Below are 25,830 nucleotides of genomic sequence, written 5' to 3' on the forward strand. Positions count from 1 at the left end.
TGGGAGAAAAAAAAAAAAAAAAAAAAGAATAATAAAGAAACCCACGGAGCATCAGACAAAGGAGAGGGCGGCAAAACTGTTTGATCGTGGGAGATTAAAGGACAAAGAAAGGAAAAAAAGGAGGACGGGGCCGCTCCACCTTAAAGAATCTTTTCAACCAACCAGGAAGCAGGCCCATTTGCTCTAATAGCTCGGCTCTTTTAAAGCCTCCTGGCTCTGCCCGTGTTTACTCCCTTTAAAGATGGCTGCGCCTCATTACCTTATCGTGGGGCAGCACTTGAACAGTGTGTGTGTGTGTGTGTGTGTGTGTGTGTGTGTGTGTGTGTGTGTGTGTGTGTGTGTGTGTGTGTGTGTGTGTCAGCTGCACTGGTACAGCAGCACGGTCAATATTCACCATCTCTCAGAATGAATCATCGCCATCCATGCTCTGCTGCAGTGCTGCTGGCTGAGGCTAAACTACTGTCTCCCCTGTCATGTGTCCTCCTTCAGATCACTAATTTGCTCTCTCTCTCTCTCTCTCTCTCTCTCTCTCTCCCTCTCTCCCTTCCTTTTCTAATTTCCACTCTCCTCGGGCTAGATGAGATCGACTCGCAAAGTTTCGGTGTGGCCCGTGGCCTTCGTGGGCGGCCTGCGCTACGAGTCCCCCAAGGTGAACGCAGCCGGGAAGGTCTACGGCTGGAAGGCGGTGTTCGACCCCCACCGGCCCTTTGCCATCGACATGGCTGGCTTCGCCATCAACCTGAAGCTCATCCTCTCCAAGCCACAGGCGTACTTTAAGCTCCGCGGCGTGAAGGGAGGCTACCAGGAGAGCAGCTTGCTCCGAGAACTTGTAACGCTCAACGACCTGGAGCCAAAAGCCGCCAACTGCACTAAGGTGACCTCTTGTTTTGTTTTGTTTTGGTTTTTTTCTCCGCGATCATGGAAGTTCTGCAATATGGCTTGAATAGTTTAACTGTATTCGGGATGTGTTGGTTTTTAAGTTAATTTTTGTGGTTTTATTTCCCACGTTCGCGGCTTTGATCTAAATAACGTAAGCAAAACACTTCATTTGGAATGATGGGAGAATGAATGTTTTAAATCTGCAGCAATCTGACCTCTGAGAAGGTCGCAGGTTCGATCCCCGCACACTGCCACTATGAATCCGTGAGCAAGACTCTTGGCCTTGGGTTCTAGAAAAGCTGCCCACTGCCCTCTAAGGGGGACGGGTAATAAGCAGAAGACAAACTTTGTTGGAGTGTACAGTTGCAATGACAAATAAAGATTTATTCTTCTAAAAACAAGTAAAAGGTTGTCACCCATGCCCTAAATGTGGAAGTTTGCCTGTCACCGGTGTCAATACAACGATGTGAACATTGTCAACCATAACCGATACTGCGTACAGGATTGTGCCATAAACACTTGTATAAAGTTATTTAAAACAAAGCAAAAAAAAAACGTATTTAATACGTTAGGACACACAAATAGAAAACCAATGTTCGACGGCTATCCCAAGTCTCTCAAATGCTAAAGTGACGTGGGTGTGTACGTGTGCTCACACCTTTTAATGTTTAACGAGCATAGACCAACAGGGAGGGTTTTAGATCAGGTTTAAATCAATAGTCGTGTTCCCATCAATGTTTTTACGCGTGTTTTGAAGGATTACATTGGAAAAGGTTGATGGAAACGGCACAATCGAAATAACTCCCGCAACTTCATAAAAAATAATAACAATTTAGGCTAGCTTGAGCCGATTTTTGCCTTTTGCAAAACTATTATGTCACTAAAGGGGAGATGGAGACACATTTGCTGAATAAGTTATGACGTAGCGAAAATTTACCTGATGGGACTGATCAGCTGTTTCTGCTGTCTGCATCTTTCTGGACAGTCCCATAACGCGCAGAGAATTGCATTTCTTTCTCTACGTCTCCAGACAGCCTGTGACATCGCCAATACTACATGACATGACAGAGCAATTACAACTTGCCAGACAGCAACACATTCCTAAAAATCTCTCTCCTTTTTTAGATGTGCGGTCCATGGTAGTTTGCAGCCTCTACTTCCTGTTTATTACAGCCATGCTTAACGTTAACTGAAATTTGTGTAGCCGGGTTAATTCACTCCAGACCAGCAGATGGAAGCACCCCAGATTTGCATCTTCTTTATTGCGCCATTTGAAATGTTTGCTCAAAATTCGCATGCCAATTGGATGGAGACACGGCTGATGGCCGGCACAACTTGGGAGCATTTGCCTCTCGACCAGGCGCCACCGGTGTGGATTGTTTCTTAGAAAATATTGATGGAGTATTTGTCGATATACTTTCTTACTAAACTACTTGGTCGACAATGCAGATAATAAGCATGAAAATCTTTGCAAATGTGCTTCTTTTAGATTTGAAGAGTAAGCGCAAGCATCACTCAAACAAGATATTGACATAATGCTGGCTGTGGTTAAACATAAGGCTGACAAATTAACCTTACTAAGACCCAATTTATCTGCTCTAAAGATATTTTTATGGTAAACCTAAAGTTTTGCTACTTTTTCTAGCATACATTTAAAATGTGATTAAATTAAATCTGACAACATATAGAAACAAGTGATAAAAATGAGATCATATGTTACCATAGGAACAAATTATCTTCAGATTTGATCTAAAGCAGACACATTAGACTGACGTGATTAAATTGAAACAAACCAATCAAAATTGAAACCTTCCAGTGCCTTCTTGAGACTCTCAGTATCCATGTACACCTTAATTTATACTTTATTAGAGATGAATTTATAATTTCCTGAGAGAAATTAGTGAGAAAATAAGATAAATTCAATGAAATTATGGTTTAATGAGTATAAATATATTTTTTTTAAAGTACATTTGTAGTGATTGCATGCGAAACACAGCAAAAATGCACTTTATTCGCATAAACCTCCTGGTACAGACGCCCTGTTCTCCCTCCAGTTTTACCGCTCCCTTTTGTGGTTGTCGGTCTGGCTCACCTCGCTGGGAAGACGAGTGAGCCAGAACCCTATCCGCATCACAAGCACCCATACGCGCACAAAGGCGGAGAGGAGACGAACAGGACGAGAAAGGGAAAAGGACACGCTCCTAGCCATGGTTTTCATCCAGCTCCCCTCCTGCCATTCACAGGCCTAAATGAAAAGAGGGGATTCAGAGAACTGCTCACGGAAGTGAATTGGACTCGGTGAAAGAGGCAGAGACGTCACACTGATTACAGATGAGTGCAGGAGATGGACAAAAAATGGCGATATAGACGGAGCGGGGGGGGGATTAAGTCGTGTATGTGCATCTCCTTTTGTTATAATGTTCCACTTCAGACGCGAGCGTCACTGTAACCCTCCTCCTCACTACACCTGAGCAGAGTGAGAGTGGGCTCCTGGCACAGCTCATGCATATTTCATGACTGCTGCCAAGGCGAGATTAAAGGAGGAAGGGTACCAACACAAAGGAGAGAAGAGGGAAATGAGCTTGACACTTTGGGTTTGTTTGCCCCCACCCCCCTTGTGTGTTTGTCCTGTCTCTGGGGCAAAAGCAAGCCGGCGCGAAGGCTTCGAAGGGGGCGTAATGGAAGCAAAAAACGGATCCAGGAGAAAACTTTTGCACTGCCACAAAGGGAAAACCTTACGTAACAACTCGTTTGGAGCTGTTAACCGTTTGAAGGAGGCAATTATTCTGTGGTTAGAAGAGGACGGGCTGGAAAAAAAAAAAAAAAAAAAAAAAAAAGATGTGCTGAGCTAAATTCACAAGAAACCAGTGTGCGACGCGGCCTATTTTCCCTTGGCTCTAATGCGGGGTTCACGCTCAAGTAGCTCTTTACACACAGACGGGCCCCGTGGTGGTGGTGGTGGTGAGCGTTCCACTGGAGCCGGGGTCCAGGAACGTCTGTATTTGAAGAACACGGGGCTGAATGAGTGCATTACGGGAACAGCGTGTCACTAATGCTTCTGCTGCTGTTTGTGTTTCCGTGCTGCTCTCTTACCAGATACTCGTCTGGCACACAAGAACAGAGAAACCCATCCTCGTAAACGAGGGGAAGAAAGGATTCACGGATCCGAATATGGAGATTTGATGCTCGTGCTTTCTTCTCGAACCCTGGTAAATATTGAGCCAATGTAATGAATCTGGGGGGAGGGGGGGGGGGTATTTTTTGTCACATTTATTATTAAACAAATGTTAACATGAGACACAGATATCCTGACCAAATACAGCTTCTCGATCACATATAAGACCGGACTTTGACTAGGGCACTCCAAAAACCGCCCTTTTGTGCATTTCTCTGAGCCAGCCATTTCTCTGAGGGGAACGTGCCGGTGCTCTTCAGGTTGTTGTTCTGCTCCATAAACAAGCTTTAGCTCGTGAACTGGTGGCTGGATGTTACCCTTCAGGATTTTCTGGAACAGAGCAGAGTTCAAAGTCTGATCAAGTATGCCAAAGCAGCCCCAGGCCATCACACAGTACCATGATGGGCCGTCAATACGATGTCTTTTTTTCCCCTGAAATACTAATAATTTTACACACAACGGATGGAGGATGCACACCTTTCAAAAAGTCCCTGAACTGAAGTGAACACATTTCAGCCCAATGAATATTTTACCAATAGCCCTGGTGATGATTGAGGTGTGTATTTCTTCACCTTGGACCTCTCCCATGGATACCGTTTTTTTCTCCACTCCCTCTCTTATTGTAGAATCCTGAACTTTGACATTAACTGTGGCTTTCAAAGCCCATGGTGGTTCAGATATTGTTTTAGTTTCTTTTTTTTTTCAAGGATATCCCTTTAATGCACTCTTGAAGTAGTTTCTGTAGGCTGTACACTCCTGGGAAGGTTCACCAGTGTTTCATGTTGTCTTCAGTTGTGGAAGAGGCCCTTTACTTTGGTTCTCTGTACACCCAAAGTCTCACAGACTAGCAGGTGTCAGTGACTTTGTTTGTTCTCTGCCCAGGAATTTTTTTTTTCAGATTAGTCAAAGGATGTGCTCCTTTTGAGATCTTCTAGCCTACTTCATGTTGCCAGACAGGTTCTGTTTAAGTGATTCCTTGTTCTCCTAAAGCAGGGGTTCCCAGAGTGGGGGTCGTGAAATGAGATGTCAGAGAATATCTAATAATAATAATAATTAACCCGCTTACACCATGGTCACTTACGAAAGAAAGGAAAATTAAATCAATTATTAATACTTTGGGTTTTTTTTACGGTTAAAATTGTAGCCGTTACCTGCTAAGGTTTCAGCCAGCGCAGTAATTTAGAACAATCCGGCTATTTGACCAGAGCATTTTTATAGATGTCCTATCAGACGTTTTTAACGGAGACCATGCAGCCAATCAGGATTGAGTATTCACCAAGACCATGGTAAAACCTAGTTTTAATATAGCAAATGTATGCCTTTAATCATGGAAAATGTTATTTTTTTTCTTTTCTACATCACTGAACATCTCAGTTTTCTTCTAACAAATGTGAAATTAACCTCAAAATAGCTGAGGTTTTGTGGAAATGTATTCCTTCGTGGTAAATAATTTATTTTATTTAATCTACAATGGCTCTAATATGATTTTGTTTCCTGGAAATTGTGAGAATAAAGTCATAATATTGTGTGCAAGAATTAATAGCATTGCAAAGACAACGTCGTAATGTCGTTTGACAGTGAATAGACCTGGGTGTGGCTAGCGAAATTTAACACAGCTTTTTGTAACTAATTACAGTTATTTAATGATCTCCTAAGGGGGGGGGGGGGGTGGATTTGGGTAGGCAGGTTTGGATAGTATTTTACCTTTATTAATGAAAAAACGTAATTTTGGATTTATTCATGTTATCTTGGGCTGATATATTAAAATTTGTTTGATAATCTGAAACATTTTTACTGAAGCAAAAACATAAATAATCTCATAAGGGGGCAAGCACTCCTTCACAGCACTGCACATGAACTGCTGTTTTGATCATTCCTGCTAAACTGTGCAGCAGTTTGAAAGTCCTGTGATTAAGACACGATTACAGCAGCTGCTCTTCGCAAATAGAGGGGTCATTGGAGTTAAATCGAACTTTGATGCTTTAATTCTGAGCTAATCCTAATTGTTTTTGCATTGCAGGTGGCTGGACCTGCGTCTATGGTGAGGGGGAAACAGTCAAGTTTCTATTGAACTGTCACCTGTACTCCAGTCTTAAATTAAAGAAGAAAAAAAAGTGACAGGAGTTAAAAATCTGACATTTTTCAAATGTGGACCAAAAAAAAAAAATAAAGAAAACAACAACAACAAAAAAAAAAACACGTCAAATATATCATATCAAAGCACAGCAGAGATGGAGGCAGCAGCCGTCCTTGGGGTCTGCCGCGGAGGAGCGAAGGAAAAACGGAACCCTCACGAGATTTACATGGACGGCGATGGCCTGCACCTTCTCTCAGGGGGTGGGGTGGGGGGGTGGGTGGTGGTGGTGGCACGAGACAGCACAAAATGAAAACCAACAACAGCCAGCAGATTGGAACAAACAAGCTGGTTTAATAACTATCCTCCATCTTCAAAAATTAAAAGCAAAAGGATCTGAAACGAGCGGACCAGCATCTGCACATTGCACACAAGAGGAGCTTCAGGATGTGGTACACGTCATCAGCGCTGGATTAAAAAAACGAAAACGTAGAGTTCTCTCATCAAGAAAAGGAATGTTGTTTTAATAACTACAAATGTTTGCTGTTATTTAATTTAACTGCTTTAGGGGTTTTAAACACTTGATCTGCTAGTTCGACTGGACTGACTCTTACCTTCGTTTTCTGTTGGGTCGTGGCCAATTTTTACACCGTCGTTAAATCTCATACATTTACATGAAGCTACCCGTACACTTAAAGAGAAACTCAAGCTTGGTTGGGAAACTTAGAAACCTAAAAATAAGAAACTTAACTTTCTTGTTAGCACTTAAAATGAGCCTTTGGGTATTTTCTTTCGAGGCAGGGTTTATACAGAGTAAATAAATCTGGGAACAATCAAGAGGACAGAGGGAAAATTTGGAGGAATGCACTGGAACCATTGTATTTATGTGTGAATGCGAAATGATTAAATTCTTGAAACTGAAACACAACAAAGCTGACTTACTGTCTGCATTCATCCCATAGGAAGATTGGTGAAATGTTGGAAGGTTTTGTAAAGATAACCTTCAGATTGTGACACCTTCAGAATTTCATTTAAGGGTTTTCCTGGATTGTGTTGGTGATTTTCAGATCAGCATTTTGGAATACGAACAAAATGTTACCTTTTGCACATTAAGCAGGATGATGAAACCATAGCAAGAACTTTTGTCTTTTGAATCAGCGGGTGCATTTGATTATTTTCAAGTTACAATTGTGTCAAACAAATGTTTTTTACAGCAGCTTACTGAAAGTTGCACCCAGTATTACTGCTACCACAGCATGTTAGAGACTTGCAGAAAGTTCTTTAATTAGTGGCCAGATCGGAGACGCCAATAACCTTGGGGTAATAGGGTTGCAGAAGTTTTATTTAGGTATGTTTCAATCACTGAAATAGGAATTTAAGTTGATTGAAAAACAAATCTTTAAACTCACTAGTTGTTTTTTTTTTAAAAACCTTATATTCTGTAAGTTCATGTTATGAAGCACATATTTATTAATGAGCTGATCTGATTCACTAGACATGCTTTTGAAGCCCCTGCAAAATGTTGTGTCAATGATATTGAAATAATGCAACTCAAATATGGGATCCGTGGTAACCTTTGAAGATCAGAAGTTAAAGATCGATATTCAAAAAAGGGGTTCTCACATGAAAAGAAAAGCATAAAAACTCATATTCATCGATTACGGTCTTTTGCCAAATTAAAATCCATCCCACACTAAAGTCTGATGGGTAATGCTGGTGCCAGTTTCGATCATTTTGCACTAAAGTGCAGCACATGAAATATGAGAAACGATCAAATGGTTAGATTATATAACAATTAAAGATTTTTTTTCTAATTTTTTTAAATGAATCATTCTTTCACACATTACATAAACATTTGTTTCTTTTTATTCTGACGATTATGACTTATTCGGGTAAATACTGCTTTTTGGTGGCACTTTCCGCCCTCTAAAGCCTAAACTGCAATGTTCTCTGTCATTTGCATTCTTTCAGTCCATCCGATACTGGCCAAATGTCATTGTCTATGTATGGGGAGAAAAAAAGTATAATTAAGCAGCATCAGATATCGGCTCCAATTATTATTATTATAATACATTTTTTTAAACCATAAACATTAATGCATGGCCCTGAAATGTGATATATGTACAATTTTTTGTGTACATTCAGCTCTGAGCTCTGAAGTCACTGTAGGCAAACGAAAAGCACAACAACAACAAAATAAACCTTTTTATTTATTTAATTTCTTTGGTCTGGACGCAACGTGGACGCGGTATCTTTAGGACAGCTGGTGGTATCTGACGCATTATTATGCGGCTTCGTGTCGAACATTAACCGGACCGCCGGAGAGAGTATCTGCAGCCCTAACCACAGAGTATCAGTAGTAATCATGCAGTACAGCTGATCATTTTTACAAAGTTATTCCACACCTCACACTGTAATGGACTCCCTCTCTCTCCTCTGCTTGACAGATCATCCATCTGCAATACCCAGTGGTGGTCCTTATCTAACGCTGTCCCGCTGTAGAAGCTGGAGATAATTTCAACACTAAGCCTCGGTGCTATTGCCCGGCTCCTTCTGTGGACCCCCCCGACCTATAAGACAGAATGCAATATTAACTGCTGCACAACACAGGAAAAAAAATAATATTTATATATATATTTAAAAAAGAAAAACTTACCCAGATGTTACTCTTAAGCTCAGCCGGAGAATTATTACACGTTTTACTTGGCAGTGATTAGACATACATGCAGAGAAGTCGGGCTGCTTTCATTGACCGCATGACGTTCCACCGCGCAGGGATTAGCCATGACGAGCACCAGCTACCCTCTAGTTATTTATTCAGTGTCAAAATTTTACGTGTTTATTTATATATTTATTTCGAGTTTGGATGTGCAATCACAGCAGTAGCTGTTTTTTTTTTTTTTTTTTTTGGATTATTATGCAGATCGGTAGCAGGCCGGCGCGTAAACGCTGCCGCTGTTAGGCGTGTTCTACCCGAGCGGGTTTCCTAGGAGCGAACCCACCTGAAATGTTTGCCACTCAAACAAGACAACAGTTGTGGTCTGATGTCCAAAAATGCCAGGCTGTATAGAAAATGAAATGAAGTTACCTTTAATTGTGTCTCAAGTCGTTTTACCATCCAGGGTGGAGCTAAATAACTGGTCTTGTTTTCTGGAGGGTTGTTTTTCTCACGGTACACAGTGACTAATGATGCTGCAGTGTACAGATCAGCATGTGGTCGGACGGGCTGAATACGGTTATGCGATGTAATAATGTGTGTTGTGTCCTGGAGCAGCGGAACAATTCAAAGGGCTTTGCTTTGAACATGATGCGATTCCAAAAATCCCGTCACGTCATTTTTTTTTTTTTTTTGTTTTGAACAGATGCCGCATCAAGCAATAGTTCACTTAACCAGCCTTCCCCATAGCAAAACGCTGACATTCTCTAAGGCACAATACACTTTACACACAGTCTTTTTATCATCTCCGCTGACATCATCTGTTCTCATTCACCTTTTATGCATGTGTCTCTTAAGGTTGTTTATTTGCCACAGCAGCTCTCTCAGAAAAAAAAAAAGAAATGTTAGTTGAATCAAGAGAAATAAATAACTGAGAAGAACCTCATGTAGCCCAGAGTGTTGTTTCTAGAGGATGTTTTTTTTTGTTTTTTTTTTAATTAAACTGTACGTATTTCTGTCCCCAGGAGTGGATCCCTTTGGGTCGCAGGTTTGAAAAGGATTAACAAAATAAAGTCACATTGACCCTCGTTTGATAGCATGAACTGTGGTTGTATACAACACTGAGACAGCAGATCAAAGGTTTGTCGTCCATAGAAATTACCACGTGTGCTACAGTTTTTGAAAAAAAAAATGTCATTACCTTAGGGCTTTTTCTATATGTTTTTGAATTACAACCATAAACTCTAAGATATTTTACTGGGATTTTCTGTCAAAGGAAAAGGACATGATCTACTCTAATAAAACTAATGAGGTTTCAAATCCCTTTGATATATGCAGCAAATTTAACGTAGTGCAACCAAATTCTTCCACCTGACCTGTGAACGGTCAGTACTTTTAATTTTAAATTCAGCTGGTCTGTGAAGGCCTCTGGGTTTTGTTAGAGGACAATATTGAACAAACAGCGTCATGAAGACACGGTAACCCAGCAGACGGGTCAGGAAAAAAAGAAGTTGTGGAGAAGTTTAAAGCACCTCAGCCATGGCCCATCCTGTCCTAAAGCCACGTGTACTCGGTTTTGAAATGAAGATGTGAAAAGTTATTTTGAAAATCCACGCGATAATAGTTTCTCCTCCACTTCACAGTTATGCACTTCTGGTATCAAATAAGTGACCAATAAACTATATAAAAAATCGCAGGTGGTAAAAAGTGAGAAAAGCTTCAGGGATATAAATAGTTTGAATAACTACTGTAAAGCAGTCAATACCGTTTGAATCAGCTAGACATCCACGGGGCTCTTTTTTTTAACCAGAAACAAGCGCAGCAGAAATGTCTGAAGAGACGAATATCATGAGCAAAAGTTTACAGGAAAAGGATCTTCAAAGCGAGTTGTGTGTAACCTTGATTTCTCTGCAGAGGCTTTCAGCGCATCGCCAGAGAACGGAGGCAGGAAGGGCAGGGGAAAAAATAAACTCCCTCCCTGGCCTTGGTTCCACAGGTCAAAGCAGACTTTATTGATCTTGGGTTTTTTTTCAACAGAGATGAATGGAACCATAAATCCCATGTAATCAGAATAGCGTTCTCACCCGCTCCCTCTGACCATTTAGGTAAGGTGGAGGTATGAAAACGAAGCAACATCCGACAACACGCCATCAATGCGACGGGGAAGACAGACTCAATTAAACGTCCTCCTGACACCTGAGTGCTGCCGATCAGGACGGGCGGTCCGGATCCGTGTAAACGTAGCAAACTGCAGTCGCGTCCGGTCTGCTCATCCTCACTCGACATCAACAGCCATGCCGTAGTCAGGGTTGCTGGAGAAATACAGTTTCCCATCTGCTTCTTGCTCCTCAAACACGGTGACCTGTGACAGCACAAGGAAAAGCAGCTCAGCCGAGGTCGTGAAAGGACAGAGAAAGTGGGTGTTTTAGGTGGTAATGTATGCACGCTCTGAAAAGTTACTAGAAAACAAGACGGACAAGCGCTGGGAAACAGTACCAGTCGCTGAAGGCGTTTATGAGGAAAGTAAATGGTGGTAAACATGAAAACTTCCACATGTAAACACGACTGTTCTGATTTGGCTCAACAAGAAATTGAAAGCAAACATAAACAGATTTATCATGAGCTTTATTCTAAATAGTTTGGAGGCTGTGGGAGATATGTGGAGGGAGACCCTAAAGCCATGCAAAACAGCGAGAGGACGATCTAGTCTACACGCCTCCTGCCCCCCTTCAAATGACATGGTTTTAGGTAAGAAAATTTCCTACATGTTTAATCATTTATCCGCCTTTAATGTGAAACATCCAGAATGATCCAGCCGTTTTTTTTTTTGTTTTTTTTAAATCAACAAATCTGTCAGGGGGAAATTGATTTTTTTAAAGTTGCAACAACCCGGTTCCAAACGAGTGCTTTGCTGAAACATGTTTTAATTCCTGCATCCAGTCTCCTGGGTGGACGACTGCCATCGGCTACACAGGGTCGGATTTTACACAAATAAAAGTTCAGCTGGCCTTGTAAGCCAAACTTGAACTTTTGGCCCAAAAAAAAAAACAAAAAAAAAAACGTAGAGCATTAACAAAACAACATGAAATGCATGGTAAGACTCGGTGGTGGTAGCGTCATGCTGTGGGGTTCCTTTTGTTTAGACAGACCCAGGCTTCTTACCGAGGAGAATTAAATCATAAATAGTTCTACACACTAGTCAGCTCTGACCCGAACATTTCAGGTGGCCGCTAGAAAGCTTTATTTATTTTATTTAAACATCCCTGTGAGTACAAACAGGTGTCAAACAAACAAACAGAAAACAATAGCTTCATTTGAAGAAAACAAGTGTTTTTGAAAGCCCTAGAAAGAGTACAAAACTAAATGTGACAGGAGATCTGATAGTCTGGAGAACATTCACAAGATAGAGTAAGCAACTGATGCGAATTCTAGATGTAGGATGCTAACAGACTCCCACCGAATGAGGCCGAATGCTGAAAATGAATCAAGAGCGTTCAACTAAGCATCAATGGAAGGGTGTGCACACTCGTGGAAGCTTTTTTTTTTTTTGTTTCTCTTCTATTTTCCCAAACAGATGTAGCAGTTATATCAAACAGCAAAAATGTTTAATTATATGTGGAACTTTTTTTTTTTTCATTGATTTATCGTGGACCCATTTTTATGTTTCAAAAACCTGACGTTTTAGGGGGGGGGGGGGGGGGGGGGGGGGGCAGACGTCTTATATCCCCCGTAATGTGTTTCTATTCCTGGAACATCTTGAGAAGCTGTCACCAGAAATGTCATGAACCAGCTTTTGGATAAAAATACACAGACTGCATAACCGATGCACATGCTGTGCTAGCGGAGCATTTGAACTTTTCCATAAATTGCTTTCAGGTCCTTCTGTTACGTAAGAAATGGATAACGGCATACTAAAGCAGCTTTTGCAGGAAGCTTGTCATGCACACACACCCCCGTCACCCTGTTCCTTATCAGCCCCGCGTTCGGTAGCATAGGAAGATAGGCGGCTTTAGGTAAATTACCTCCCTGCGTACCTCATACTCTAGCATGCACACTCCACCAGCTAAAAAAAGCTGTGAGACGCCCTGAAAGCCACACGTATGAACATCCGCCACACAAGCGCTACTCAAATGCTGCATCCCGTTAATCTTCTCTCATTTTCCCGTTGCGCTATCCGAGTGCTCAGCCCGCGCAGACCACCATTCCCTCAGCTCCGCATGCCCAATGCCCGGAGCGGCTCCAGCGTACGGCAGCGCCACCTACTTTCTGATTACTTCAGCTAATTATTTGACTGTGTGGAGGAACTGATGGATCACTTAACTTTAATCCTCAGAGGCTCGGTTGATCCTACATATGAAAAGGGGGGGGGGGGAAGCCAAAAAATCAACAATGAATTATACGCCCCTCATCCCGATACAAGTGCACTATTCTAAGGAGGGGGCTGATGGTGACTGACGGCAACACGTCAGAGACACAGGACTGGTTGTTTGCTCGTGAACGTCTTGGTCCCCCCGACATACATGACAGGGTAGGAAACGGTGTAAGCCGTCAAGTACGAACTCATAAGTTCTTCATCTTTCATAGCATCTCATCTATAAGGTAGTATGTGAGTGTGAATTAGACCTTGTACCTGGTTGTCCCCTCGGTGAAGCCAGGGCCCAGGGACGTAAAGGGTCTGCTGGGGTCCAATAGACCAGTACCGTCCCAGGTTCCTGCCGTTTACGAACACCACCCCTTTGGTCCATCCCTGTGGACAGAGGTCACGCATCAGGACGCCGAGCGGAAACGTTCCCAGCGTTCCTCTGCAGTGCGCCTCAGAACATTTTCTTTTGTTCTGTCTGAGCTAACGTTAAAGCAGTCTTCCATTTGAAGAGACTTTGTGGGTATCGCCACGAGTGAGGCCTCTGCAATTTATAAAAACAGAACCTCCCGACCAATTTATGTGAAGACTCAGAAATCCCTAAAAGAGTCAAAGAGAGACGTTTATGTGAAGGAATCTAGTGATGTAGAACTTCATGGAGACACATTTCTCTAGATTGTTTGTATATATAATAGTAAAATACAACATCATAGAACCTTTTTTTAGTGGCGGCATATATATATATATATATATATATATATATATATATATATATATATATATATATTTATATGCTAACACAGAATGGAAAAGTCAGAAATCCCTAAAAGAGTAAAGAGAGATTTCTTTGTATAAATGAATCCAGTGCATTATATATTTTATTCAGACCTCAGTGTAGATGTATATCTGTAGAAAAAAACTGACCTAATCAAGACTGTTTCTAAATATGATAAATAAAACAAAACTGAGTCATAATCCCTTCTTTTTGTAATGGATGACATCCGGCATACATGACCTTGTAGACATTCTGCCATGAAGAAGACAGCTGTCGATTGCTCTGAACTTTATCAAAAGACCTCTAACATGTTACGACTCTTCAGCTAAACAGGCCTCTTCACATAACGCAGAACCGCTGCATTTTGGGCTTAGATGACTTCAAGACTCTCTTGCAGGTATTGCAGGTACTCCTACTTACAGGAAGTTTGATGAAGGTGTCTTTAGGAGAGCTGTTCACGTAAAGCTTGGCCCGGAAAAAGGCTGGGAAGGAGGGCTGCTTCTGCATGGACACCCACTGGCTTGAACCCTGAAGCCTGTAGGAGGGGGAAGAGACAAAAAATAATCTGTATCTGTCTTTATATCGATAGATAGACAGGCAGACACGCGCGTGGGTGTTCCGATGCATTGTCTCGCAAACGTATGTAAAAACATCTGACAATCTTTAATTTTATGGCTGTTTGTGGGGCACCAGGGGAAAAAAAAAAAATTGGCCTGCGGTGAATGCCAAGTGAAAGTGTTGAAATGGATGGCAGGGAAAGTATTCATATTCACGGAGACTGTAGGTTATGTCTCGCCTCTGAGCAAATTCAAAAAGGCTGTCAAAATAGGAAACCAACAGTCCTTCCTCAGGTAGGAATTTCTAGTGTTCGATTATAAGGGGCTTCAGGCCCTGACATTTGCAGAATGGCGCTGACAAACACACACACACACACACACACACACACACAAAATATCTGCACAGATAAAAAAAAAAAACAAGCATATCCACAATATGAGTCCCACTAGCTTTAAATATACAATTTTAGGGGAAAAAAAATGTATCCATGGTATTGTTGTAATTATTATTATCCAAGTAATATTGAATTAAACATACAGTAAGGTGAAAAAAAGTCTCATGTGAATGGTGCTGTAATGTACAGGGGAGCATTGTGCTATTACAATCCTGAAATATTAATGAGGAAATAAAGACTTTTGCCTTGGGGTACACTTATTCCTGCAAAACGCACCTGAAAAGCTCAGCTCTAAAGCTTCCAAATATTAATATTACCGGATGTAATGACTGTGGTGAGGTGGGCGCTACGCTGAATAGTTCTCTTTGTGACCAACAACAGCAGAAAATAGACACATTTGGATGCTTTTTTAGAACCTACGTGGCTAAACAAATATAGATTTGGCTTGACTTAAAGTAACCAGACATGTGCCTTGGAGACTTGAAGCGCAAGAAAAATGAAAAAAAAATGAAAAAAAAGTGAAACACCATCTTCACACGGCAGCAGTACTCCCCCATGAAACCCTCCAAATTCTTGTGGGAGAGCTCAAAGGATAAACCAATCAAAAGTATTCCCCAAATACCAGCGCGATGACACCATCTGAGGGAAGAACATGTCCGCATGTTCCCCCGGATCAGTCTAAAAGGATCCTCCAGCACACCCCCTTATACAGCAGGTCTGCTGTTGCACATTTTAGATAGTTTTCTTCGAATCTCAGAGATTTAAGTTGAAAAGGGTACCTTTTTTAAGCATTTTAATATAGTTTCTCGGGTTTGTGATTTTAATCTATTTTTTTAAATTTTGTCTCTGCTGTATGGTCAAGTTTGAATAAAAAAATAAAAAAATAAATCAGCAATTCTACATTGTGAAAGACAGAAATAATAAATGTATTTTTTTTATTAACATATCTAGTCAAAACACAAAGCAACTAAAACATTAAATGTGTGTGATGACGTCGGGTGCATCATCTGAATAGGGGTTCAGAGTTTTAACGGCTGGAGGCAGAAAGGAGCGGCTCTGCTTTGGTTGTTGTGGTTAGCCTGATGGTAAAAGTTCAAAAATGTTCCCACAGATGGGTGCGAGAAATCTCTGTTCCTGCAGCTGCTCTGAAACAATTCCCAGACTGTTGGCATGAATTCCAGCTCCCCTCACCATCCTCTGCAGGGCCGTCTTGCCCGCCATGTCGCAGCTGCAGTTCCCCCACTGAGGCGCTGCATGCCAGCACACTCTCCATCTCTGTATCCTGTTGGGAGGATGCTGGCAGGCGGCGACACGTGTTTCCACTTTGTTGATCGTTAGATGTGAATTAGCCATCGTTGGCAACTGAGATTAAATGAGAGCATACCCAGGATCGGCCTCGTGGCTTAATGGTTACGCACATGTCACTTTTGCAAGGTCGCAAAAAAATGAAAAGAGCAAAGCTTTGCCATTAGAGATCAGTTAACATACTGCGTTTTATCCGCATGCAAATATTATATTAGACGTGCGCCGATAACGAAACCAGAGAACGGAATTAATCGATTTATCCTTAAGTGGCTCTGACCAGAGATCAGCGAGTCAGATGCTGAAAATTGGATTCCCCCAGCCATTAACTGCATCAAAACTGAGAACTCCCATCGTATTCAGCCTGTTAAATCATCAGGCTGCAAATAGAAAAAAGGATGGGCACGCAAGTTTGATGCAGAAATGGAAATGGTCTATTCCCTTCATTTTTCATCTAGATGCAAAAACTTCCACCTCCATCGATTAACCTGCAACCTTTTGTTTTTCATGTTTCATGCATTTTAATCCATAGAAAAGAAAACTGATGGGGTAAAAAAAAAAAAAAAAAAAAAAAAAACCTGGGCAGGTCAAACATAAAAATAATTTACAAAAGCACATTTGTATTGGCATGTGAGAATCTGAGGAGTACATTCTCACAGTGTTTATAAGACTTTCACTTTGCCAAGCAGGCTTTTAAAAGCTTTAAAGCTTCGTAATCTTACTGTATGCATCTTCTGACTTTGAAGATTTAGAGTCAGACGGTGAGTAAAAAAGGGATTATGTGTCTGTTCATATGGTGTATGTAAATATCTGGCTCTAAACTTAAACACAGAGTCGTGTCTAAATGAGGTCTGTGAGTAGCCTCAATGCTGAAATCTCGTTTGGCCTGCGATCCTCATAAGGTATATGGATTACAGGATGTGTTTTATTTTCTGAATTTTGCCATCTTGTTGCCTCTGTAATTGCATTCATTTGGAGCGAAAATGTGCTGTGATGACTAAGAGGACGGCAGGTGTAGCGATGAAGAAACACAAACACGAGGAGGAATGGAAGAGCAATTAAAAAGACACAAACCTGTTTACAAAGCCTGCTTTCATATCCAGGCTATGAATAACGAAGTCTCGGAGGATGTGCGAGTTTAGCTCAATGTCGCCAACCAGACCTGGAGACGTACAAAGTAGATTATCTTCAAGATTTTCTGGCAAAAATGAGGTTTCCACTCAAATATCTGCAAAATCATTAGCTTTTTTTTTCTTCTTTTTTTTTTTTTGTACCTTTGCGCTGCTCATCCAGAGTTGTCCCATAATTCACCCTTCCACAGTTCTCCACCAGCAAACTCAGAGTTCTGCTTCCCTTCAGCACACACATACATAAAACATGAGCTGCATTCAAGGAAACTGCAGTAGTTTACAAAAAAGAAAAATAATGAAAACGGAGAAGTTCTTATGAAATTTCAAGTAAGTTCTTTCTAAAAAATAAATAAATAAAAAAAAAAAAGGTTGCAGAATCTGCTCTTTTCCCCCCACCCAAAAAAAAAAACAAACACTTAGAAGAAGATCTACGGCCGGCCTCACTCTGGCACTTTGGTGCCAGAAAACATCTATCAGCATCCCCTGAAGCTTCCACATGCTGCAGATTGTTAAATATTTAAAAACTCTATCTCTGAGAGATAGCACACCGGGTCTGAAATATGTACAGGAGGACACAAAAAAGCTCAATACCTTCCCATCCGGTAGCACAAGTTCCTGCACCTTATAGTCCAAAACACCAACAAGGTGTTTGTCCACAAAAACCTAGAAAGATTGGGAAGGAGACAAGAGTTTACGTCCAGAAAATGATCAGAAAACACATTCAGACGGGGCAGCTGCAAAACAAAACCATTGTTTCACAATTAGGATGACTGCTACTACAATCAGAGGCGTGAACTCTACCCAGAATGCACCATCCTCCGCACAAGCGGTCTGATAAACAAGAGTGAGAAAAAAAGTGAATCTATTGGATCGATGGGCCTCACCAGTGCTCTGTCTCTGATGTTGTTCTTGGAGTTGAGCGTTCCTCCGCTGGCGATGGCCGTCTCATACAGCGTGTAGCCGTACGACTGACCGTTGTTGTTGTTGACGGGGAGGTTCTCCATGTTGACTGGCCGCTGCGATCTGAAAGGCTGCGGAGCACGCGGAGAAACAGAGCCTTACAGTCAAACGCCTCTCGGGCCGAGCTTCGCCGAGCTCCAGTGATTCTTGTTTGTGGAGAATTTACACGTGGATTAAAAAGGTGTTTGCTCAAAATTGTGCTCTAATTAAAAACAGGAATCAATCTCGGTGTACGTGTCGGCGTTTTCATCTTCCGAGCGACGGCTTGCTCCGAAGGGACGGCTTTTCGGAAACTAATGAGGCGAGCTTCAAAATCAGAGCAGCGGCCTCAGGTACTAAGAGTGCAAACCCCCAAAAAAACATCTGACGTGTCAAGCATGACCTGACTGTGGAAATGCTCACATCCCTACTCCAGCTTCTTAGCTGACGTCCTCACATTTCTATAGTCATTTGTTTGCTGGCGACACCTAGAGGGTATGCTGGGAAATTGTCACTGTACGCACCTGAAGAACAAGTTCTAAAATCTGTACTGTACGCACGTTAGGCCTGAGCAGGGCCGAATTATCCAGAAGGGCCAGTGGGCCAGTGCCCAGGGGCACCAACCATGGGGGGGGGGGGGGGGGGGGGGGGACACTACATGAAACATGCTTTAAAAACATATTTTTCATAAATTGTTATTATTTACTTGAAATTGTTGAAAGACCATGCATTGTTCGTTTTGTGAACACTGATGTCACAATAATAATAAATGATAAATAAATCATGATTCTTTTGATTTCAACATTTTAAAATGAGATGTTTGAATATTGCTCATAGCTCATATGCCTACATGTAGTTGTGTAAGTTAGTAAATAGTAAATTACATTACAGAAATCCCCTTGATTATGTCTGATGGGTGGGGGGGGGGGGCTTTGAGGTATAGTGCCCAGGGGCACCACATTGTCTTAATACGGGCCTGGGCATGAGCAATACACCACAACGACAACGCCATTGCAACAACAGCGTGTGCAGTATAAATGTAGCAAAAAATAAAATAAAGAATAAACTGAATACAATTTTTGTTGGCTAATGTCTTCCAAGGGTCGGAGATGTAGATTGTATGGAGTGTTCAAAGCATCAAAATAAAAGGAGAGGAAAAGGAGATGAGTGAGGCTTTATCACACTTGTCATCGCAGTATTTTGTTTTTAAGGCCTTGATTTGCTCATATTAAGCAGCTTTACCAACCATGTTTTTGCAGCTACATGAAAAATGTGTGGTTATGCAGGAAATATTTTAACAGCAATGGCTTTATTTTTATCATCATCATCATCATCATCGTTGTTGTTGCACTGTGTAGCGTGGAGCCGTCCTCGCCAGGAGCCAGGTTAGTCAAATTCCCAGCGAATACAGGTCAAACAGGGTGGGAATAAAAGGCAATTTTGCATCGACAACCGGCTTCCCTAAGGCAAAAAGGTGCTTTGGAATGCAGGCAGTTTGCTAAAAGCACCGCCGCGCTTTTGTTTTAGTTAACGGGAAGCATTTCGTCCGATCATGGTACGCGTTTTTCATTAATCGGCAAATGCGATTAAGCAACTTTGAAGCAAGGCGGTCTGGTTCGACACGCTTGTTGCGACGAAGAGCACCGCTTGGAAAAGACACCAAGTCGCCACGGTGTGAAATACTGAGGGCTTCCTATGCAATAAATCGAGTTGCTTGTTCAAATTTATATTTGAGCTATTTACATTTGAGCTAGGACAATTATGACAATCACATCACCTGGGCATCATAATCCGTCACAGGTTCACATGTGTGTAATCCGTGTAATTGATGTATAACATCGATTCAGTTTATGTGCCTTCTAACTCATTTAGGAGCTTCTCCGATGCAGATTCTGTAAATCTCCTCCCCTTCCACCAGTGCAGATGCGATTCATTACAGCTGGTTGCGTTTTTAAATGCGACGTATCAAAAAGAGTGGTCTGTTAACAAATGCATGCTGAATGGATTGCTACGTACAAACGAAGTGTTGTTGGATTCAGGGCCATGCACCATTTCATATCTCTTGAGTTGTTATCTTGATTTAGGGGTACGGCCTGTTTTAGTGGGAAATCCATGCGTGTCTATCTACATGAGACCCAGGTATTTTACTAAGCAACCATTCGTTTGGTAGCTTTGGGAGGCGCATTCTGCATGACCAACAAGCTCATATAAGGAGTACACGCACTTTACCACACATTGCCAAACACACAGAAAAGATATTAGACTCACTCTGTAACTGAAGACAACCCGCTCTTTTTAAACAAGGGTGTGTGGTAATTGGCATCTCTGAGGGAATCAAATATTGCGATGGGGACTGAATAATTAATGGAGTGAGACTCACCAGACGTGCTACACCTGGCCTGAATATAAATGCTTCTAGGGGAACACGGCGTAAATACCTAAACCAGTACAGTGGACGTGAAAGTGAGAAGGAAATAGGACACGGTTCAAATAGAATATAGCACCAATGGTTGATTTCTCCCTTTTTTTTTTTTTTTAACTTTGGCGATGGGACATCTATATGGTGGTCTGGAAGTGCAGACCACACCAACAATTCTCTACATAGAGCTACAATAAAAAAAAATGCAATGACATATTTAAAACATCATCTTAAAAAACACAACAACATTAACTAAGCACATGAACAAATAAAACAAACGCAACATATTAAGAATTACAACAACATATTCAAAACCACAACATCTTGAAAAGCACACCAACATTAACTTGAAACAAATGCAAATAAAAAAAAACACAACAAAATATTGAAATACATAATAACATTAAAAAACAGAAAAAATACATTTCAAACCCAGAACATTATCTTTAAAAAAAAAACACAACGAAATTAACCTATCTGAAGAGGGAGGTACCAGTGGGAAACATGAGACATCGATGATTGGACGACGGCATCGTTTGGCTTTTGAACCGGAAGTTACCAATAACATTCATGTTCTCACAAACCCACTACAGTTAGAACCACGTCCAGTTCAAAAGCCAAACGGACCCGTCGTCCAATCATCGATGTCTCATGTTTCCCACTGGTACCTCCCTCTTCTGATAGGTTAATGTCGTGGTGTCTTTTAAGATAGTGTTGTGGGTTTGAAAATGTTGTAATTTTTTATGCTTTTTATTTGTTGTTCTGTTTTTTAATGTTACTGTGTATTTCAATGTTTTGTTGTTTTTAATTTTGATATGTTTCAAGGTAATGTTGTGCTTTTCAAAATGCCGTTGTGTTTTTTAATTTGTAGTTGCGTTTAGAGATATGTTGACGTGGTTTGCACTTCAGGGCCACCGTATATTTACAATTTATTTCCGGCTATTTCAACAGCAGGCTTTTTTACAATCACTGAGCTACACATGGTGGAATAATACCGGTGCCTGTGATGGTCAGTTTAGCAGCCCAAAAAAAAAGTCTTGTTCATCAATGTAACTTTTGGTTTTACGTTTTAAAAATTTTGGTCGGTCCTAACTGAACTTTTATAAATGTGCAATCCAGGACACAAACATCACACACTCCACATCTGTTGACCTCTTCTGGTAATGATGTGTAAATAATTTCAAAATAAAGACGTATTAATACGCTAGCAACATCCCCCAATAAAAGGCTGTTTTTCTTTAATAACAGTAACCGGATTCCAAGCCCTAGTGACACAGAAGCCCATTTCTGCCCCGAACTGTGTGGACATGTTCAGGTAGATTGGGTTTGAGGTGAACTGTGCCAAACTTGTTTCCCCGACAGAAGGGAAAAATAAAAACAGCGCTCCCATTGGGATTACAATCTGCAATCTAAAGATATATTTTATGACTGTTTCAGAGCGATTAAGCCTTTAAATGAGTCTCAGCTTCAGCACATGCCAATCGAATCATTAGGTCATAAGCAGGCCTGATGACACGCTGAGGAGACAACTGAGTCATTCGATTCAGGTTTGTTGGAGCAGGGACACATTTAAACGTCGCAGGACACTGCCCCTTGAGGACTGGAGTTTATTTCTACTAAAGTTGGCAGGTTTTATCAATGAAATTTGAATGCTAACTCTGTAAAACGCTGTGATACTCAGCACTGATGGCTGGGTTTAAAACGGCGTTCCAGACGACTAAAATAGGAAACTTACAATTACAATTTAAAGTTTACACAAAATATGAATGGCAGAGGAGGATAGCTGCGAGATAATTGAATTAAAATGCTGGAGTGGGGGGGGGGGGGGGGGGGTGTTACACCATATAAAGCGTCTGGCCTCTTCCCGAAGCTTTACCTTTAATTCAGGGTCTATCCGTAAAGTCGTGCATCCCAAGTTGGGCTGTTTTCAGGGTAGATTTCTACTAGCTGAATCAGTTTTTGCTTGATTCGGCCTTGGCTCCTGCAGCGGTAACCAAGGGAGGATAAAAAAAAAAAAAAAAAAACCCAGAAAAGTAGAACTTTTAGGTGCACGGCATCATGAACTATTTGAAACACCAGAATGTTCTAAAGAAATGTCTGGTGGGCTGTTTCCCAAAGCAGGTCATTAGTGGGTCATTCAGCAGCATAATGGTCCAAAAGTACCGGATCGGTTACCTGTATCCTATTGAGTCACAAGCTCTTGGCTTTGCTGTGCAACATAGTGAAACATGTATCAGATTATTGTATTATTGTTTTTTTTTTGGGGCTTGTGTAAATGCGTGTTGCCCACCTTTTCTGTTGAATGCAGACTGTCCCACAGGGATAGATGCTGCTGGACAACAGCGAACTGATAGGCTCTCCTTTGCTGAGAAGAGGGTGGTTTAGGAAGAGGCTCGTCTGGAAGGAAAGGAGGGGGGAAAATGAGGCCAGCTTCCCTGTCATTTGTCTGTGAGGAGATGAGAAGATGTAATCACTATGTAAAAGCTTCGAAGAATTAGAAAATCTCAAGAAGTTGAAAAGTGAAATACAGAAAAGCTTTAGCAACGCTGGTGGTCAAACTCATGTACGGGACTGACTTTGAAATAAAATAAACTCCTACATGAGAATAAAAACAACTCACTTCCCTACAAAGAGCTCGTTGTGCTCGTTTCCACCATATGCATGACTCAGTGCATGTGGCGGAAAGCCTAATGAAATAACCTCAACCTCTTTTCAGCCTCGGTGGGTGAGCGTTCTGCCAGTTTGTTTCAGAGTTTCTCAAACTGCCTCTCAACCACCGTTAACAGCGCTGCTGCTCCAGCACCATCAGCTGCTTTTAAAGGTGTTAAATCTCGCGGGCACACCAGCACGCCCGCTAGAAACGGCCTGACAGCCTTTCATCGAGTGGTAAAAGCCAGCTCACTTATGGGAAACTTTAAGGATAATAGCCAACACTTCCTATAAACAACTCTTGCCGGGTTCAACACCTGTCCGTCAGAACATTCTGTAACACCTAGCCGTCTTGAATTCTGTCAAGAATAAAAAAAGAAATAAAAAAAGCTCTAGGAAACTGAATCACAGACTGCACCATCCTGATAATTTCACTTAATGGGTGAACGAAAAAAAATGCTTCATCGTAGAAAATTGTCTGGCTGATTGCAGGAGTACACTTTATACCGTGCTCTACAGAACTATTAGAGCCATTTTTGCTGTTTGTTTAGAGTCTTTGCCATTTTGCAGCTGTTTTTATACGTGTCTCTATTAATTACATGACACCCGACAGCAATAAGTTGCAGATGAGGCTGACTGCAATTGGATAACAGACTGTTCACATTTGTATTAGTAATTGAACAAAAATCAAACCATGCATTGTTTTCCTTCCACCTTACTCTATCACAGGGGTGTCAAACATACGGCCCGCGGGCCGGATCCGAACAATTTAGTCCGGCCCTGTGGCTAAATGCATTATCATTTTTTTTTTTTCCAGTGTCCTGTCTGGCAATGTGGCAATAAGATGCCACAAAGAGCTCATCAGATTTGACTTTCACAAGTGGACAAGATAAAAGGAAAATAATGATAAAACAATTATTAAAAAAACATGCACTTTGTTTAATTGAAAATATGCAGTTCCTATATTGTCCACGAGGGGCGCTGTGTTTTAATTAGCAGATTAAGCTTCAGGTGTGGAAAAATTCAAATCATTTCTTAATTTTTATCTGTTTGATGTATTTTGTCATGCAGGACAGTGTTTTTAAGTTCCAAAAAATGTGAATAAATGTTTTTCAACATTGTATAATCACTGTGATCAGTTCTTATGCATATTGCACAAGTAAATGTTTAACTGAGTAAAAGTATTGTTGAAATTGCACATACTTTTCTTAAAAACGCTGAGGTTATTCATATTATATAGTGTAAAAGTTAATTTATTCATTTACTATAAAAATCAATAACAAGTCCACTTTTATTAGTTCTGCTTAATTTTGCAATGAGTTAACTCGTGTGGCCCTCTTGAGATCAGATTAAGCTGTATGCGGCCCCTCAACCAAAATGAGTTTGACACCCCTGCTCTATCACATAAAATCCAAAAAACATAAATTGAACATTGTGACATTTTAACGTTACAAAATGTCCAAATGTTTTTGCAAAAGCACAACTGGATATGCAACAGGTTTAATATTATTGGTACATGACCTGCAGGCCGGGGCGATTTCGTGTGTCCTGGCCGTCTGGACCGAGGATGCGGTGGCGGCCATTTCTGAGAGACGTTGCGTTCAGAAACGGAAGTAAAGACTTTTGACAGGCTGCCGCAGTTTAAATGATCCAAGAGTTACTTCGCCGTGTTTCTCGCTCTAAATCATTTCACAGATAGGTCCTGATTATTCTTTTTTTCCCGCTGCCAATTCAAGGATGTTCACTTAAACAGAAAAGGTATTTTCTCCTTCTCCTCAGCCTGTATCTTCTCCATACTGAAGTTACAAACATGCAACTTACATATAAACTTACTTTCAACGATAATTATTTGGCCCACCCGTATATTTATTAGGTCCGGGCAGAAAGCAATTTGTGGCTAGGCCACTGCCTTTAAGGCCCTGCAAAAGTATTCATGCATCTCAGACGTCTCACGCTTTGTCATATACTATATTTTATTGGGACTTTATGTGAGGGACCAGCACAAAGTGATGCGTTATTGAAAGGTAGAAGTAAAATAATAAGTGGTTTTCAAAATCCCCTTTCAAGCAAAAATCAGAACTGGCTGGCATGTATATGTATTCAGCTCCATGATTAATAGTTAGTGGAACCGCGTTTCACTGCAATTACTTCTGACAGTCTTTTTGGTTACGTCTTCTAGCTTTCAGAATAAAGAGACTGAACATTTCTGCCCATTCTTTTTTTTCAAAAAGCTCAAACAGAGTCGGGCTGGACGATATAGGAAAAAAGCATATTGATAAAAGAGGAATCCTATTGTTTGATATCGATAATTATCAACAACTTCAAAACATTTAGTTTAAGTGCAGCCCTGGCCAGTTTATGCTGTTGCCTATTTTTTAGATACAGAACACATGAATTCAAACTCAACCTTTTATTCAACCAATTTTTTACTAAAGTGCTCAATGAACTCTTTGAAGGGGAGGAGCTTGGTGACGGAGCGTCTGTTTGTGATTGGTTGGGAAGATGATGGTAATGTCAACC

General features: G+C 41.2%; 2 protein-coding genes across 7 annotated transcripts in view; one reads left to right on the forward strand and one right to left on the reverse strand.

The window, feature by feature from the left end:
- b3gat1a (beta-1,3-glucuronyltransferase 1 (glucuronosyltransferase P) a) overlaps positions 1-7,060 on the forward strand; it is a 130,437-nt gene extending 123,377 nt beyond the window's left edge. For all 5 annotated transcript variants that reach the window (XM_036150236.1, XM_036150239.1, XM_036150240.1 and 2 more), the window contains 3 exons: positions 578-874; positions 3,976-4,088; positions 6,075-7,060. In XM_036150236.1, coding sequence (XP_036006129.1) covers positions 578-874; positions 3,976-4,062 — 384 coding nt within the window. In that variant the 3' untranslated portion in view covers positions 4,063-4,088; positions 6,075-7,060. The remainder of the gene's footprint in view (positions 1-577; positions 875-3,975; positions 4,089-6,074) is intronic.
- A 3,707-nt stretch (positions 7,061-10,767) lies between these two features.
- The window catches only part of LOC105929202 (beta-galactosidase-1-like protein 2), a 36,420-nt gene continuing 21,357 nt past the window's right edge, over positions 10,768-25,830 (reverse strand). For both annotated transcript variants that reach the window (XM_036149861.1, XM_036149862.1), the window contains 8 exons: positions 22,952-23,058; positions 18,188-18,334; positions 17,895-17,966; positions 17,448-17,526; positions 17,248-17,335; positions 14,340-14,454; positions 13,415-13,531; positions 10,768-11,146 (listed from right to left, as the gene is read on the reverse strand). In XM_036149861.1, the coding sequence (XP_036005754.1) occupies positions 11,060-11,146; positions 13,415-13,531; positions 14,340-14,454; positions 17,248-17,335; positions 17,448-17,526; positions 17,895-17,966; positions 18,188-18,334; positions 22,952-23,058 (812 nt within the window). In that variant the 3' untranslated portion in view covers positions 10,768-11,059. The remainder of the gene's footprint in view (positions 11,147-13,414; positions 13,532-14,339; positions 14,455-17,247; positions 17,336-17,447; positions 17,527-17,894; positions 17,967-18,187; positions 18,335-22,951; positions 23,059-25,830) is intronic.

The sequence above is a fragment of the Fundulus heteroclitus genome, chromosome 18 (genome assembly GCF_011125445.2).
Source record: "Fundulus heteroclitus isolate FHET01 chromosome 18, MU-UCD_Fhet_4.1, whole genome shotgun sequence".
Lineage (NCBI taxonomy): Eukaryota > Metazoa > Chordata > Actinopteri > Cyprinodontiformes > Fundulidae > Fundulus > Fundulus heteroclitus.